A 19,495-nucleotide genomic window follows, 5' to 3' on the forward strand; every position below is an offset into this window, starting at 1 on the left:
TAGTCCATCTGTCATCATGTCTTCGAGCTATGTGTCCTGCCCAAGACCATTTTAGTTCTTTAGTTTTGATAAGAATGTCCTTTACTTGAGTTTGCTGCCTAATCCATGTGTTTCTCTTCTTATCTAACAGTCTGATTCCCAATATAATTCGTTCCATTCTTCGCTGTGTAGTTCTTAGCTTCTCTTCCATTCTTTTGGTGAGTGCCCAAGTTTCACTTCCATAAGTCATGGTGGGGAGTATACATTGATTCATTATTTTACGTTTCAGACAAACTGGGATATTGCTCTTCAGTATGTGACTATATTTCCTGAATGCTATCCATCCAAAATTTATTCTTCTCTTGACTTCCAGCCATTTATCATTATTACAGCTAATAACTTGTCCCAGATAAGTATATGACTCCACCTTTTCAATTACTGCTCCTTCAATCATTATTTCCCTTTCCGTGGCATACTTGTTCATCATTACTTTTGTTTTAGCCATATTCATCTTTAGTCCAAAATCCTTACTAACTGTGCATAACTGATTAAGATCTTCCTCTAATTCTTTGGGATCATGGCTTATGACCACAATGTCATCTGCAAATCGTAAATGGTTTAGGTACTCTCCGTTCACATTGACTCCTTTCTGCGACCAGTCTAATCTTCTGAAAGCTTCCTCAAGGGCAGCAGTAAACAGCTTCGGAGATATTGTGTCTCCTTGTCGAACTCCTTTCTCGATTTTAAATTTGCTACTGTCTTTGTCTAGTCTAATAAAGGATGTAGCACTCTCATATATTTTCTTCAAAATCATAATATATGGAGTATCTATGCCTTGTCTTTCCAGTGCCTGAAACATTGCCTTATGCTGTATGGAGTCAAATGCCTTTTCATAATCCACAAATGCCAGGCATAATGGTGTTTTATATTCATTTGCTTTCTCCATTAGCTGTGATATTACGTGAAGGTGATCCATAGTTGAGAATCCTGTCCTAAAGCCAGCTTGCTCTTTCGGTTGATTCTCATCAAGTATTCTTTCTAATCTGTTAGTAATGACCCTTGTGAACAACTTGTAGATATGGGATAACAAGCTAATTGGTCTATAATTTCCAATTTCTGATTTATCTCCTTTCTTATGCAGCAAAACTATGATTGCATTATTCCACTGCTTGGGCGTCACACCTTTTCTAATACACTTTGTGAAGAGCCTTGCCAGTTTTTGTGTTATGTCTCTTCCTCCCAATTTTAACAACTCTACAGTAACTTCATCTTGCCCCGGGGCTTTCCGATTCTTCATTTTCTTCAATGCATGTTCTACCTCATCAGGAAGAATATCGGGTATGTTGTATGCATTGCTACTTTGCAATCCATGTTCCCCACTGCTGGTATGTATCATTCCCTCGCTCCTTGTATAATTCTCTATAGTAGTCTTCTGTTATTTGAATTATGCCTTCTCTGCTGTTTATAAGTACACCATCGCTATTCTTCAGTTTCAGTATCATTTGTCTTTCTGTATTACTGCTCATGGCTGCTGATTTAAATCCTTTGTTTTCCCTTAATGCTTGTTCTACTCTTCTTGTGTTAAATCTTCTTATGTCCTCTCTGAGTCTCTTTCTAATGGCTTTGCATAACTCAGTATACTCAATTTTCTCCCTGTCAGTGTTTTTCTTGCTCTTCATTTGTCGTCTTTGGTTCATCATGACAAGTGTTTCTTGACTAATTTTTTCTTCTTCTGGATTTCTGTTTCCCTATAGGTTTCTTGGGCTTTATCACTTTCAGAAAGTTGTAATATTCCTCGTCGATATCTTGGTCCTGAGCAGTCTGCAGAAGCTCAAACTTGTTCTTAAGTTCCAGTACATACTGCTTTTTCTCCTCCTCTGTTATTTCAAAGACCTTTGTATTATTTACTCGAGTCAGTTTTTTCCTTTCCTTTCCTACATCTATATCAAGTGTACATCTTACCATTCTGTGATCACTTCCAACATTTACCTTATTCAGGACGGTAACATCATTCACAATATATCTTCTGTTAGTGAGGATGAAGTCGATTTCATTAGTTGTTAATCCATTTGGACTCTTCCATGTCCACTTTCTGTTCACCCTTTTCTTGAAAAAAGTGTTCATTACTGACAGTCCTTGAGATTCTGCAAATTCCACAAGTCTTTCACCTCTTTTATTTCTTTCACCAATTCCAAAATTTCCTATAGTTCCTCTTTCTGCGCTGTTTTGCCCTTTTCCAACCTTAGCATTGAAGTCCCCCATAATAATAGTGTAGTGGGTTTTCTGCTCAACTGCAGACCAATTCACAGGCTTCACTACTTTTCAGAGCCCAGTATCTTTTCCAAGCCACCTCTCACTGATCTACTAAACTGGCCAACTCATTATTTATTCATCTCGGCACCTTTCACACACTATATTTTCTTAATGGTATATATGCATTCATGGCTTCTGTGATTGTAGCTTTAAAGGTATACCACATTAAGTACCGTGTACAGGTCTGGAGGCCTCATTTTAAGAGGGATGTAGAGTTGCTGGAACAAGTACAGAAAAGGGCAATGGGATTGGTGAGGGGAACAAAGGGTTGCTCTTATCAAGAACCTTCTGAACAAAGGTTGCTCTTACCAAGAGAGTTCTGCAAGGCACAGTGTCTGGAGACAAGGATCCTGCGAGGTGATCTGACTGAGGTGTATAATGCCTTGAATGGTTTGAGCAAGCTCAATGCTGATGGAATTCTTCCTCATGCTCAGATTTGGCACCTGAGGGGACATAAATATTCAAACTGAGGAAAGACATTTGTAGAATGGATGTGTGAAATCTGCCTTTAGCCAGCAGATGGTTGATTGTTGGAACAAACTTCCATCTGTCATTATGGAAATTGACAGCTGAAATAAATTTGAGGACAAACTAGACAAACATTTGGAGTGAATGGATGGGTGACACAGAAAGGATTTTTTTTTTTTGGCTGATGCTATATAAGCTTGCTTTCTTGCATCATATGCCTCTACTAATGCTAATGCTAAATGATCTCATGAACTTTTGCCCAAATAACACTCCCATAGCCCAATACTATTTTCCATTCTTTCACAAAAGACTTTTGCCATTTTTCACCACAGATTTTAATCAGGTTTCACATCTTACCTTGCAACACTAGTGGCACATTCATTTTGCTCATTGGTAATAGTAATAGCATATTGTGACACATGTTCAGACTACTTTGGATGAAAGAGCAGGAATTATAGAAGCCAATTCAGAAGAACAGTGCCCATGGAAGTAGCTACAGAAAAGGCATGCAACAAAACATGACATCTATGAGACAGAGAGTAGAGAGACAGTTAGAGATGAGTTAGAGATTAGATAGTTAAGAGATTAATAAACCTAACTGCCTCTTTTGAATGGAATATAGAAGCATGAGAGAGGTTTTGGGGACATGTCCCAGATACAAGAACAATATTCTATGGTAGGGCAGATTTGTGATTTGTACAGAGTGAAGAAAAGTAATGCTAAGAGTGAAAGAGAAAACCCATTTTTTTGTTGCAGAGGCAGGAATATTCATGATGTGCTTATGCCAAGAGAGATTAGAAGTCAGGGTAATCCCCAATAGAGATATACAATCTTGTCTAGAAATCAGAGTCATCTGAGATAAGAATAGGAGCAGAAGAATCCTTTTTGCAAGCTATAAGACAGGACTGAGTTTTAGAAGGATTGAAATCAACTAAGTTATCTTTTCCCTGCTGGAGAATTAGATGGAAATCAGCATTTAAGAAATTGGTAGTACATTTTCGAGAAGTTGAAACTGCTTGTGCAAGGCAAGGTTTCTCATACTGGAAGGTAGAATGCAATGTGCTATCATTAGCAAAACTATGGATAGCATTTCTGGTTTAAGGAAGAAGGTCATTAATATACAAGAGGGAAAAGATTGGGAGAAAGAACTGAACCCTGGGAAACACCAGCATTGGTGGAGAGGTTAGAAGACAAAGCCATCTACCATCACCCGCAGTGAGTGGTCAGAGAAAAAACTGGATACCCAATTAAAAAAAAAAAAAAAAAAACAGTTGACAAGCCTTAAGATGGAAGCTTATTTAGAAGACCTTTATTCCAGACACGATAAAAAAACCTTTGAAATGTCAAGAGCAACTGCTTGAATTTCGCAAAACCTTTTCATTGAATTTATGGACTTATGTTACCATAGGTGGGTAACATAACCAGAATATCACCAGTGGATCAGCACTGATGGAAACGATACAGGCGATCACCAGTGGATCAGACCTGATGGAAACCATACAGGTGATCGTTGATAAGATGGAAGGTTTCTAGATAGTTTAAGAGTTGGCAGTTAATTAATTTCTCCACTGCTTTAGAAAGAGTAGAAATAAGTGCAATGGGAGAATAATTGGATGGGAGGGATTTGCCACCCTTTTTAGGAATTGGCTGGATATGAGCAAATTTCCAAGCAGAACACCTTTTGAATAAGAAAGTGAAAAAAGGCAACAAAGAACAGAACACCTTTTGAATAAGAAAGTGAAAAAAGGCAACAAAGAACAGGAGTGTAAGTTCAGGAGCACAGCTTTTGACAAGTGGAGAAAACCATCAGGACCTGATGCTTTCTTAGCATCAAGATTGTTCAAAATCCTTCTGACATCCTTTTGGTTGAAGACCACAGGAGGCACTGAAAGGAGTGCAGTGGAAATGGTGGGAGGTGGTTTACCAAGATCATCAATAGACGAGTTGGAAGAAAAATAGGAAGGGAGTAGGTCAGCATTATCTTTGGCTGGAGTGGCAATACAATCATCTGGTTTTGATAGATGGTGGAAACAGATGGGCAAAAGTTATGGCCAACAGCTTTGGCAAGAGATCCGGAATGCTCAACTACCATTTGGACAAGAAGCAAGTTTTCTGATCCTAACCTGTTTAAAATGTAGTTAGTAGTAGTAGTAGTAGTAGTGGCACTTGATGCAAGAAAGCAAGTGTAGGAGCTTATGCAGCATCAGCCAAAAAAAAAAATCACACCATACCCTCCAATTGCCTGTCCAGTTCCTCCTTAAATTTATTTAACCTATCAACTTCCACAACGACAGATGGAAGTTTGTTCCAGCAATTAACCACCCGCTGGCTAAAGGCAAATTTCCGCACATCTATTCTACATCTATCCTTTCTTAATTTGAACTTATGTCCCCGTAGGTTCGTATTCTGAACAAGTGGGAGGATCCCATCAGAATTCAGCGTGCTCAACCCATTCAAGGCCTTATAGACCTCAATCAGATCACCGTGCAGGTGCCTAGTCTCCAGCCACTGCAATTTGCAGAACTTAAGCCTCTCTTGGTAAGAGGATCCCTTCATTCCCCTCACCAATCGTGTTGCTCTTCTCTGTACACGCTCAAGCAAATCTACATCCTTCCTAAAATGAGGCCTCCAGACCTGTACGCAGTACTCAAGGCGTGGCCTGACCATTGCCTTATACAGAGGGACAATCACCTCCTTTTCCCTGCTAGCAAAATTCCTATATATCATTGACAAAACCCCATGACCTGGCTGCTGATTAGGTTGAGAATGGCCACAAGGCTCCATTGGAGAAGAGACCATCACCAAGTTGTGATCTGAGGTGCCTACAGGACCACTCACCTCAATTGTGTGAGAAAAATATCAAGAGTGTTGACTGCATGGGTAGGATTGTTTGGTATTCTGGTAGTTAAATGAACAATCTGTGTGAGATTTCTGTGTGTGAAATCTGTGTGAGGCTTTTGCAATTAATAATTGCAAAAGCCACAGAATCTCAAGCAGCTGGGTCCGTGTGACTATAAAACAGAAGCCATCTGGAGTTGTGAACATTAAAATCACCAAGGAAAATTACCTCACTGTTAGAAAACTTGGATTAGAGAAAGTCAGAGTTCCAAGTGATTATTAGTAGAATTCCATTAGTGGAGCTGGGAGAATACTAGAGACAACAGAGGAATTTGATAGGATGTGGTAGAGAGACTTTAAGACAGAGAAGATCAAGAAGGGGAGATTCCAAATAGGGTCGCTACAGGAAACATCAAAGCAAACGTATGCACAAGCATCACCTTTGAAGCAAAAGGAATCAACTGATAACTGGGATTCTGTCCTAAAAAATATATGGGATTTGGTAGAGTGTAAGTGGAAATGTACATCATTGAGATTGGAACTGAGACCACGTATATTTGTGAAATGAACGAAGAACTGATTGGGAGGTTTAGATTTTTTCGAAGATAGGTTTGTTCTATTGGTTTGACAATTCATGGTGTATCTAATATTGCCTGAGAAAAGGTGGTGGTGGTGGGGGGGGGGGTTGGATCTGACATACACATTGCAAGAATATACACGCTTCTTGACATAACATGGCATACCAGAGGTGACCACCCAGGTGTAAACCAATATAAGCAGGGATCAAGGTGTAGCGCTCACACTACCACAGGGAATACTGCCCTCTGTGTTGTTATCAGTCAATACATTTCCACTTACACTCTACCAACGATGCTCCTGTGTAAACATTACTTGGATTCCCTCTAGTCACTATCTGGCAGAGTACAAGCGAGATTATACACTAGCCGATCTGGAAGCCTCCTAGAAAGTTATTAATAGGTTCGGTCCTGTGGACTACCTGGCTGCTGGCCTGCAAACACCATTTTAGAGCTGCCCTTGAAACATAAGGGAGATTGGATTTCATCATGATAACCTCAACCTCATAACCTCAAAAGACATCAACCATACTGCATGATGAAAGATTTGGGGGGGGGGGGTGCTGGAGCTCTGCTATAGAGACTAAACATGGGTTCCATTTCAAACCTCCAATAAGCAAAGTGGTGGTATTGCACTGGTTGTTGAGAGTCATCTCTACTATCTAGTATTGCCTGATAACAACACAGAGGGCAGCATTCCTCTGTGGTAGTGTGGGCGCTACACCTTGATCCCTGCTTATATTGGTTTACACCTGGGTGGTCACTTCTGGTATACCAGATGCCGCATTTCAGGAGGACTTGCACACTACGGTTATTAACAGTCCCACCATTGTGAAGATGCAAGCAGAGGATTTGGATTTGACAGACTGACCAGACTTTGCCAAATTTAGGTCCACTTGACTTGAGTGTCACCGGAATATTAGTTTGTACAGAAATTGAGGAGCAATGCATTATAGTCTTATTGAAATTAATCTGCAAAGCTGACCCCTGTCAAAGTCTGAAAAAATTGATTTCTGTGGACTACAAAAAACTGTTTTATCTTATTCACTTTCATTGTTTTTATTTTCATTCTATGTTATTTTCTGTTGTGTGTGTGTGTATATATATATATATATATATATATATATATATATTTCTCATCATATTATGCTTAAATATCCTTTACTTACGGGTACTGAGCAATCACTATGCACAATCCAATGTCCCCCTGCTTTTACATTTATTTATTATACAGAAAAACTCTTGTCTTACTTCAACTCCAACTTATTAAATTCTCTAAAGCCCCCATGCTTTACCCAGGATTTATGAAACATGTTGAACACAGAGCACTATTACAAAAAGGTAAAGACCCTAGCTCATTAATCCATTTCTCTCTCTCACACCTATTACTTAAATTCCATCACTGTTTGAAAATGCACACTGGCTGAAGCAACATCAGCTTATGTCAGCTAAGTTAACATGAATTTAAGTTTTTTCCCCTTCTTAAATAAATACTATGAACATCATACTTTAGTATCATAAAGTAGATAGAATTAGCATTTAAAAATTGGTAAAAATTTATCCTCACATGATTACTTGCATAAGTTTTGTAAGTGACCACTGACAGTTAAAACACTTACCCGAGAATCTTCCATGCCATCAGAGAATAAAGAACATAACCTACAAATACCAAAATACTGTCAATTAAAAAAAAAAAAAAATCTAAAATATATAATATTCAATATAAACCTAGTGTACATCTATGCAGATTTAAGAGTTCTGTGCAAAAGCAGTCATTAAAGACTTTGATGTATGTAACAAAGGTAACTATATGAAAATTAATATATTACTGAAGCAATTGTCATTTTAACAAGTACAATTACGTATGCATAAGTTTAGAACTTTATCTATGAATCTAAAGTCTCACACCAGTTTATTCAATCTCAATGACAAACTCATTTATCAAGCAATTCAAGGTAGCCTTAATTTATGACTTGTAAAATCATGAAAAACAAGCTCTCTCCAAAAACCTAAAAAACTGAAGTATAGCATACATAAGTTCCTCGTTCTTTACATTTCTTTATAAAGTGGTGTTTAATTTATACATTTCTTTATAAATGTATAAATGATATTGATGAAGGTATATCAGGTTTAATGTCCAAGTTTGCAGATGATACAAAGGTTGGCAGGGTTGTTAATGACAGTAAAGACAGTATGCTACTCCAACTAGATCTAGATAAGTTTGGCAAATGGGCTGAAAAGTGGCAACTGAAGTTTAACATTGACAAATGCAAAGTACTGCATATTTGTAGCAATAACCCAAGAGAAACGTACAAACTGTGTGGTACCAGGGAAGTGGAAAGTGAAAGACCTGGGGGTAATTGTGCAGCCAAATATGAAGTTCGCTGAGCAGTGCAGAGGAGCTGCCAGGGCAAGTCATGGAGTCTTGTCAATAATATATAGGAATTTTGCTAGCAGGGACAGGGAGGTGATTATCCCATTATACAAGGCAATGGTCAGGCCACACCTAGAGCACTGTGTACAGGTCTGGAGGCCTCATTTTAGGAAGGATGTAGAGTTGCTAGAACGAGTACAAAGAAGGGCAAGATTAGTGAGGGGGAACAAATGGGTGCTCTTACCAAGAAAGGCTTAAGTTCTGCAAATTGCAGCACCTGGAGAGTAGGCACCTGCAAGGTGATCTGATTTGAGGTGTATAAGGCCTTGAATGGGTTGAGCAAGCTGAATGCTGATGGGATTCTTCCTCTTGCTCAGATTAAGAACTGAGGGGGCACAGATTCAAATTGAGGAAAGACAGTTGTAGAATAGATGTGCGTAAATTTGCCTTTAGCCAGCGGGTAGTTGATTGGTGGAACAGTTGATAGCCTAAATAAATTTAAGGCTGAATTGGACAGGCATTTGGAATGAATGGAGGGGTGAAATGGAAGGGTTTTTTTTTTTTTTTTTGGCTGTTGCTGCATAAGCTTGCTTTCTTGCATCGTATGCCTCTACTGATGATAATGAAAATGGTGATTTTTTTCGAAAAAGACATCTTTTGCAAGCATATCATGAAAATTCTGTTGTATCTTTTCAAATATTCTGTTACTCAGTAACTGCAGTTTTACTCATAAGAGCAAATATTCCAATACAATATATGTTAATCAGTATTAAAATTAGCAATATTACTGACTAATTTTATCTACCAATCATACACAGTGGGAATTTTACCCTAGAAAACAAGTGTTTTTTCATATTACACAACCACCCAGGTATAACTTTCAGTACTACCTTTCATGGGATAGTATGAGGATTGATTTAATATTCATAAATCAACGTGCTATTGAATATTAATCAAATAGAAAGTAATGAAAGCATTCAGGGTGATAAAGTTATTCTGCATGATAATTAACATAACTATACTAGGAGAAAATATAACTATATATTAAAACAGAACTATAATGAAGAGAAAATTAGATACCCCTTCCGCACAGGGAGAGGATCCAATTTGCTTTAAGGAACTAACTCAAAGTGATTATTTAAAATGGGCAAAAAAAAAAAAAAGATTGTTATTCCATTATGTAAAGAGCCTTTGTTGGCCAACATTGCATCTTGCATATTAAATAAAATATATTTTGAGTATTATATAAAGAATTTTAATTCCCATTTTTTTTCAGTACAGTAAAGCCCCTGCTCCAGATACAGTTACTTCAGATGTTAGCTAATCTGGATTGATGGGATGGGCAGATATTATAGGTCAATGCTCTCAACAACATACATAAGACCTTTCATTTATGATGCTAATTATTTCCAATAAGTGCATTGTATGTAAAAAAAAAAAAAAAAAAAAAAAAATGGGCCCCTCAATCCCTTTATAACTATGTACTACAATACTTAGATATCGGATTGTGTTACTTTCACTCTGTTTCTTACATAGTGAAAGTAACACAATTACTAAACTATTTGTATAGGTGGCAGTGGATGCGTGAATTGCATCCATTGCATGTTGCAATATCAGATCTACTCAATATCACCGTTGAATAAAAGCATTTATAATGCTTCATTTGCACTCTTCTATATAAGAGAAAATATTTTATATAATTATGGTTTCTAAAAATTGAAAAGTGGAATAAAAAGAAAATACATTAACTATCATTAACAAGTTGAAAAGGGCGTTTCTGGCAGAATTTGGTATATCCCAACAGACAGTGTCAGACATTAAAAAAAAAAAAACAAAAAGCAATAAAGGCAAAGTATCTAATAGACAGATATTAAAAGGGCCAAAAGAAGTGTTGCTTGAAGAAGTGGTACACACAGCAATGATCAAGTAGCATTGGCATGTGTGGTATCAAGCTACAGCAGCAGAAAAGTTTGTAAAATATTTAGAGTTACACTATTTTAAAAACTTTTCTGCTTGGTAAAAAAGCAAGCAGAAGTTGTTTGAATTTCTGTCAATGCAGATGGAACCCGCTGGCTGAAATCTGTTATGGTCAGCAAGGCTAAGGATTCAAAAGCACTAAAAAGGTTGCATGCACATATTGCCTGTTGTCTACTAGAGCTCGCAGAATGCCTGGTTCATGCAAGAAATTACAAAGAACTTGGTTCCATGACCACTTTGTACCCAAAGTCAAGAGGCATCGGAAGGAAGTGTTGAAATTTTTGGATGACTAAATTAAAGCACTTTAATCCTTGACAATATCCCTACACATCCAGGGACTGAAGATCTATCTAGCAAGGATGGTAAAATAAAGTGCTTAGCTTTCCCACCCAACACACAACTGCCTTAATACAGCCCATGGACCAAGCATCATTATGGCCTGCAAGAGGCTCTACAAGCACAAGTTTCTTGATGAAGCGATGATAGTGTTGGAGAGCAGCAAAGTGGATGAAGAAAACAACAGAGGAAGAAATCTGGAAAATATCCAATCATACATCAAGTCTGCTATCAACTGGTCCAGTACATGAAGAAACATTAAAATGGAAACTGATCAATTCCTGGAAAAACTCTTGCAGGATATGTAGGCTCTACATCAATTCAAGAATTGTAGGCATATTATGAATACCTAAGAACTGTGAGGGAAATCATAATTAAAGAACAGCAGCAGAGGTCTGTTCAAAGTTTTAGAGTTTCTGAAAACCTGTACTATTACATTCAACAAGTTCTGAGTTATCTACCAACGAATAAATTGTCAGTGCCTCGTTTAGATTTTTTATATAGAGACTAAACAGTGATTTTTTTTATATACTGTAAATACTGTACTATAAATATAGTTTTGTCTATATTTATAGTACATACCATTAGTATATATCATTATTATCATTAAAATCATTATTATTAATAATATATCATTATTATCATTAAATAATCATTATTATTAATAATATATCATTATTATCATTTAATATCATTAAATCTTCCATTTGTTTCTGCTCTAATTTTTTCATCTTTTAGGGTCATCTTTTCCTTCATTAATCCAGATGACCTCTTCTCCAATTAGTCCAGATTAACAAGGTTTTATGATTTGCCTAAGGTTTTCCGTCTGCCTAATTTATCTAATTTACTATGGTAGTTAGTATTAGTAGTGGCAAAATGATGCAAGAAACTGTCACGTACACCAAATTACTGTGTACTGAATGAAGGACAAAATAACAAGAAAACAGTAAAGCCTAAACTAACCTCATGCCTAACTTACTAATTCCATCATTGGTCCCCATTGTTAGAGTAAGAGCAGTTGCTAAGTGTCCAAGAACCCCGCACAGTCCTGCAAATAAATATCACAAATAAAATGTCAGTTAAGTCATTGATTATCAAATATTTACAAGTCTTATATGCAATCAAGTAAATAACTATATGATGTGAGCTGCTTGTTTCACATAATGAGAAGTTTAAAAACTCAAGATGAAGTGCATGGGTTGCTGCAAGAATTAATTAATCAAAATATGCAAAATCTGAGTTTTTGGACTGCAGGATTAGTTTAGGCTATAAAAATAGAGCAACTGAAAAGAGTGCACAGAAAATTAAGAGGGAAAAATTAATTAAATATCACAAACAGGCACATTTCATATATGTACCTTATTATTATATTGGTGATGGGCCTTACAAAGTGCCCTTAAATCAAAAGGAAATCAAATTATTTCTGATACACATATGCTAAAATGCAACAAACTAATTTCAATTTGTTTTTTGTTTATTAGTTTGCCTTCTTCATTTCAATTTACATATTCCAGCCACATTAGTTTCATGTTTTTTTTTTTTTTTTTTATATCATAACAACAATTTTCTGAGTTCTGTATTTTAATCAGTGTGGTTATGCATCTAATCTTTCTTAAAGTATTCAATTCACATGTTTGTATCATTTATCTTTTTTTTTTTTTTTTTTTACTTGTTTCAACCATATATGTTAGCATAGGTCTAACAGCTGTTTTATAGAGTCTAATTTTTGTATCTATATTTAAGTATTTATACATCCATATTGTATTGCTTAGAAATCCTGATATTGTTAATGCTTTTGTAGTTTGTTTTAACTTAATCCCAACTTAATTGCATTCCCAGGTATCTAAAACCTGTCATTTTTTCTATCACTTGCTTCCTTAATTCCAGTTTACATCTGGTAAGGTAGCAATCATCACATATTTTGCCTTTGGTAATGAGATCTTCATATTATATTTTTTAGTAATATTGTTAATTATTTCAGTAATTTTTGTAGATTATCTTCTGATTTATATAGTAATGACAAATGAATAGCATATTATAATATAATATTTTGATTTTTATTCCAGTAATATCAAGGTGGTTTGATTCAACTACCATTTCATCCACTAATAAAGTTGGACATGTAAGATAAATCATAAGATATTTTGAGTTTTATATACAACATATACAACTGGTTAAAGAGGTGACACAGAATCACCTAGACAAGACAGCAGTAATGGCTCACACACAGCATGGGTTTGTTAAAGGGAAGTATTGTCTGACCAATTTGATTGGCTACTACGATGTAGTCACAAAGGAACTGGATGCAAAAAATAATTTTGATATATACTTGGATTTCAGGATTTTGATCAAGACATCAAAGGCAGATATTGTTGAGATATCAGAGACATGTCATGCAGATATAAGCAGTGCAGAATTGGAATTTGGGGAGTACAATGGACACAGACAGGGTAGGAAGGGAGGAGGGGTTATACTGTTAGTTAAGAAACACAAAATCTAAGGAAGTGCAACCAGTTGACATGGGTGGACAGTGCAATGTTGAGCCTGTTTGGTGTGGCAAACACTGGGAAAGGGAAAATGAGTAGGTGTATGTTATAGGCCTAATGACTCTGATGAGTACAATGAACAGTTCTGCAGAGAAATAGAATGGGCCAGTAAATCAGAATGTCTTGTAATGGGGGATTGTATCTTTCCAGATATTGACTGGAACTTGTGAGTTGGTCACTCGCACACTAGCAAGACTTTTGTGGATTTATTGGAGGATTGTTTTCTACAGCAACATGTTCAAGGGGCAAGGTTATTACTCCCAGAGGGAGTAATAACCTTGCCCCTTGAACTGATAATCAGATCAAGGTTATTACTCCCAGAGGGAGTAATAACCTTGATCTGATTATCAGCAGTGATTATTCATGTATTAAAAATTTGCAGATAAAGGTACTGCTAGGTGACGGTATTCACAGTGGTCTCAGACAGTTTTTAAATTCTATACCGTGGGATCACCTGATGATGTTACCAATGGTGAATTCTAAATGGGAAGCCTTCAGGGACTTAATCTTGGAGGCTAGTAGGCTTTTCATACCAACTAAGAAATACTGTTCAAGGTTCAGACCTAAATGGATGTCAGATGAATTAATGAAGCTTGTGGCAGAGAAGAAAAATGCATTGGATGCATATAAATTATCAGGCAACACAGAAGCCTATGGCAGATATAAGCTAGTCTGTAATCAAGCCACAAAGGAGGTTAGGCAGGCAAAGGAAGATTACAAGAAATCTTTGGCAAAGGATGCAAATAAAAACAGGAAAGAGTTCTTTACTCATGTAAACTCTAGAAAAGGGGATGAATCAGATTGGTCCACTTAACATAAATGTTTCGACTACTGATGATCCTGCTGAAGTAACTGAGCAGGATCATCAGTATATGATCCTGCTCATAAGTGAATGAGTATTTTGCATCTACATTCACACATGAGGAGTTATTCAAGGAGAGGAATGTCAGAAGTTTATCAGGGAGCTAAGTGATTTTGTAATAATTGAGAGCAAAGTGGAGGAGAAATTGAAGTTAAACATAAAAATGGCACCTGGGGCAGATGGATTCTATCCAGTTAAAATGAAGGAGGTGGCAAGGGAAGTAAGCAAACCTTAGCCATAATTATGAGAACATCCTTAGAGTCTAGGGAGGTCCCATTGGACTGGAGATGTGCAAATGTATCGCCAATTCATATATGTGGTTCAAAGGGTGACGAATAATTATAGATCCGTTAGTTTAACTTCCGTTCCAGGGAAAATAATGGAGTCACTGGTTAAACAGATGATACAGGATCACCTAGACAAGACAGCAGTAATAGCTCAGACACAGCATGGTTTTGTTAAGGGGAAGTCTGACCAATTTGATTGGATACTATGATGTTGTCACAAAGTTACTGGATGCAAAAAATAATTTTGATATCATATACTTGGATTTCAGGAAAGCTTTTGATACTGTTGCACATGGAAGACTGCCATACAAATTGGAGCGGTATGGCATTAAGGGCAAGTTACTGCAATGGATAAAGGGATGGCTGAGTGAGAGACGGAAGAGAGTGGTAATAAATGGACACTGCTCTTTGTGGTCTAATGTTATTAGCGGAGTATCCCAGGGTTCAGTGCTGGGCCCATTGTTGTTTTGTGTATTCATCAATAATATTGATGAAGGTATATCACATTTAATATCCAAGTATGCAGGTGATATAAAGGTTGGCAGGGTTGTTAATGACAAAGAAAGACAGTATCCTACTGCAACAGGATCTAGAAAATTTAGGCAGATGCACTGAGAAGTGGCAACTGAAGTTTAACACTGACAAATGCAAAGTACTCCATTCGGGTAGCAGTAACCCAAGACAAATGTATCAACTGTGTCGACTACATTCAGGGAGTTGGAGAATGAAAAAGACCTGAGGGTAATTGTGCAGTCAGATATGAAGTTCTCTGAGCTGACGGCTGCCAGAACAGGTCATGGAGTTTTGTCAATGATATATATAGGGATTTTGCTAGCAGAGACAAGGAGGTGATTATACCTTTTGTATAAAGCAATGGTCAGGCCACACCTTGAGTACCATATACAAGTCTTGAGGCCTCATTTTAGGAAGGATGTAGAATTGCTAGAACAAGTACCGAGAAGGGCAACAAGATCGGCGAGAGGAACAAAAGGGTGCACTTATGAAGAAAGGCTTAAGTTCTGCAAGTTGCAGCATCTGGAGACTAGGCACCTACGAGGTGATCTGATCAAGGTGTATAAGGCCCCTCGAATGGTTTGAGCAGGGTCAATGCTGACAGGATACTTCCGCTTGCTGAGATTAAGAACCTGAGGGGGCACAGATTCAAATTGAGGAAAGACAGTTGTAGAATAGATGTGCAGAAGTTTGCCTTTAGCCAGTGGATAGTTGATTGCTGGAACAGACTTCAATCTGTTGTTGTGGAGGTTGATAGCTTAAATAAATTTAAGACTGAACTAGACAAACATTTGGAGTAACCGGATGGGTGAAATGGGATGTTTTTTTTTTTTTTTTTTTTTTGCTGATGCTGTATATGCTTGCTTTCTTGCATCATATGCCTCAACTAATGCTAATGATATCTTCTATATATGATATAGAAGATAAACTGTACACTTTAATAAAAAAATTTATTTTTAAAAATTTAACTTGCTACAACTACTTAAAATGTAGCTAAATATACTACTCTTTGTTTTCTTTTTACAGGTTTAAGTTAACAGAAATTGAGAATGACCTATATTGTCCAACCACATGAAATGTGACTGGCAAAATGCCAGGAAAGTTCCATTTCAGGCATAGACAATCCGTAGTATGACTTGGATGAGGTATTGGTAAACACTTGGCATTTGTCAGAACATAGTTTAATAGTTCATTCAAAGTTATGATTTTTGTTAGGAAAGAAAGAATGGAAGTACTACCACCTATATCAAAAAAATGCAGGAGGGATGCAGATCTATTGGAATGATTGCAGAGAATACCAATAAGATTAGTCTGGGACACAAAAGGGTATCCTTATCATAAGACTTTAGTTCTGCAAACTGTAGCACTTGAAAAGAAACTGATGAAAGTGTTTAAGACTTTAAATGGATTGACTGAACTAAATGCTGATACATCTTTACTTTTTATACTAAATGAAATCTAGCATTAACTCACAAAACAAAAAACTTTATAGACTAAAAGTTAAAATATAGATAGAAATAAAAGTGACAAGAATACACAACTAATAAAAACAGTACTAAGAAAATATACACAAAGAAGCTTTCTGAGATCCTTTATAAACTTTAAATAAAAGTAGTATGGCATACCACCATTACATTGCAGAAGACTGCAAAATGCAACACTTGAACTATCAACAGAACAATGCAGATTGTGGATGGTGGCTACAAAATATAGAAATGGTGAGAGAGAGAGAGAGAGAGAGAGAGAGAGAGAGAGAGAGAGAGATCATGTCCAACAGTCAATAGCAAAAGAAATCACTAGCTGTGTTGGAATAGATGTAAACAGAGATCACAACCATAACCTCACTTTCAAGTATGCTAAATTCCTTAATGGGCTGCAGAAAATGAACACTACTATTTACATAATAGTTTGTGTTACCAATGAGCTGTGACAGCAACTTAGCAAAATGCTTTGAAAGCTCATATGTCAGAGTGCTACAACAAGCAGCAATAGGAAAAAAGAATGCACCCTATTATCACTTTTATTACTTCTGTATATTCTGATTGCTTTTATTTCTATCTAAGATCAATGTCACAGTTACTAAATTTAGAGTTAGATATGGGGAAAAAAATCTATCTGCAGAGGGTTTTTTTTTTTTTTTTTTTTTTTTTAACCGTGCAAGAGATACAGCTGTGGTGTTTTTTAGAGGTATTCTAAAGCCAGTTTTACCAATATAGATGGAAAAATGAAGAGCACAATTTAGCCAAAGTTTTAATGAATTCTGTTACTAACAGACCGTAGATAGGAATATATTCTAGGTTTATGTTCATCTCAGACAAACAAACCTAGAATATACCAGGATTTCTTTTCACCTTGACCTGGTGAAAAGGAATCTGGCTTTAATGAACTCTAATTTAATAGAGAGATGATGATTGAAATTTTTTACCAGAGGCAGACCAAGTTCCAGAACTATATATCATACCAGGATGCAATTTGGACATGTTTACTATAATAGTCATATATATGAATTAAATTGTCTTAAATTCCATGCACATTTCAGAGATTTAATCTTGGAATTTAAGGTGTGCTTTAACTGAAAATGTAGAATAAAGTAAATTCAAAGCTGTTTTGCAACTTTTTGAACAACCAAAATTTCCCATTACAGGAATAAACTGAAATGGCGTAGTTTCCCTTGTGAATAGAAGAAACAAATTTTCATGGGTTTAGGACAAAGGCCGAAGGAGAGCAGGAAATTAGATGTAAACGATCAATACAGTTATTGTTTCTGCTTGTTCAACTGAATGAGATATGGCCCATATTTTCAAACAGTCTGCATAAGTAATTATGGGAAGGTTATGCTCTAAAAGTGAAAGAATTGAGGAGAAAAATAGTAAAGCAGTAATATTAGATGAAATATAGATGGATCAAATCCCATCTACTATTTCTGACAGAATTCCAATTATCAGTTGATTCAAACACTGCTCATCTCACCTCAGTTGTCTGAATTATTTGCTGTATGATTCCTTTTGCTTCAAAAGGTGGTACTTATGCATATGCCTGTTCTCATGCTCCCTGTCAGAGACTTAGCAATTTGGAATCAGCTCTTTTTGATCTTCTCTGGCTTAAAATCTCTCTACCACATTCTGTCAAATTCATCTGTTGCCTCTATCATTCTCCTAACTCCACTAATCACTAGTTTCTTTGAAACTTGACTTTCTCCATTCCAACTTTCCTAACAGTGAGCTAATTTTCCTTGATGATTTTAATGTTCACAACTCCCAGATGGCTTCCATTTTCTACTCACACATACTCAGCTGGCCAAGATGCAGAGGCATTTGCAATTGCTAATGACCTTGCACAATTTGTTCATTTACCTACCAGAATACCCGATAATCGTAAAAACATAGCCAGCATGCTTGATCTTTTTCTTACAAAAAACCCTTCTAAATACAATCAAGGTGAGTGGTTGTCTAGGCACATCACATCACAACTTGGTGATGATCTCCTGTCCAATGGAGTCTTTCTGTAATAGCCATTCTCAACCTAGTGTTGTTTGGCATTACAAGAATGCAAAATGAGATGATCTATGAGATTTATTTTCTTCTTTTCCTTGGTCAGATTACTATTTCGATACTTCTGATAATAATGTTTGCTCAGATTGTGTCAGTGAAATTATTCTTACAGGGATAGAATCCTTTATTAAACACACCACCTTAAAATCTCGTCCTTTATCTTTATCTAAACCTGGTTTTTCAATGAATGTGCAAAGGCTGTTCAGGAGAACAATGCTGAATGTCGCAATTAGCTTCTTTCCAAATTTCCAGGTTCATTTTCTGCCTACGCCAAAGCTCACAACAATTGTAAAGCAGTTATTATTAATCAGTCAAAACTACATTTTAAACAGGCTAAAAGTAGAAAACTTTCTTGTCCAAATGGTACTTGCCGTAACTTTTTCCCATCTCTGTTCCCACCTCTCTCAAAACCAAATGGTTCTATTGCCACTTCAACCAAAGATAAAGCTGACCTGGTAGCCTCCTATTTTTCTCCCAAATCATGTATTGATGATCTTGGTAAACCACCTCCTACCATTCCCAGTACACTCCATTCAATGGCTCCTGTGGACTTCCCGAAATAAGCCAGAAAAAAGGATGTCAGAAGGATTTTGATGAATCTTGATGCTAAGAAAGCTCCAGATTCTGACGTTATTTCTCAACTTGTTCTCAAAACCTGTGCTCCTGAACTTATTCCTGTTCTGTGTACCTTTTTTTTTTCCCCTTCACTTTATTACAAAGGTATTTTTCCTTATTCTTGGAAATTTGTTCACATCCATCCAGTTCCTAAAAAAAGGTGCCAATTCCCACATTCAATTACCTTCCCATTGCAATTACTTCTACTCTTTCTAAAGTAAGGGAGAAATCAATTAACTGTGAACACTTAAATTATCATAG

At 36.5% G+C, this 19,495-nt stretch overlaps 1 protein-coding gene across 4 annotated transcripts in view; it reads right to left on the minus strand.

Annotated features, from left to right (window-relative positions):
• The window catches only part of LOC150086894 (sorting nexin-6-like), a 375,374-nt gene that overhangs the window by 219,429 nt on the left and 136,450 nt on the right, over positions 1–19,495 (minus strand). For all 4 annotated transcript variants that reach the window (XM_090371664.1, XM_090371665.1, XM_090371666.1 and 1 more), the window contains exons 8-9: positions 11,824–11,908; positions 7,793–7,832 (exon numbers count right to left, since the gene is read on the minus strand). In XM_090371664.1, coding sequence (XP_090227790.1) covers positions 7,793–7,832; positions 11,824–11,908 — 125 coding nt within the window. The remainder of the gene's footprint in view (positions 1–7,792; positions 7,833–11,823; positions 11,909–19,495) is intronic.

This window comes from Mastigoproctus giganteus, chromosome 4 (assembly GCF_048544385.1).
Source record: "Mastigoproctus giganteus isolate SK-2022 chromosome 4, ASM4854438v1, whole genome shotgun sequence".
NCBI lineage: Eukaryota > Metazoa > Arthropoda > Arachnida > Uropygi > Thelyphonidae > Mastigoproctus > Mastigoproctus giganteus.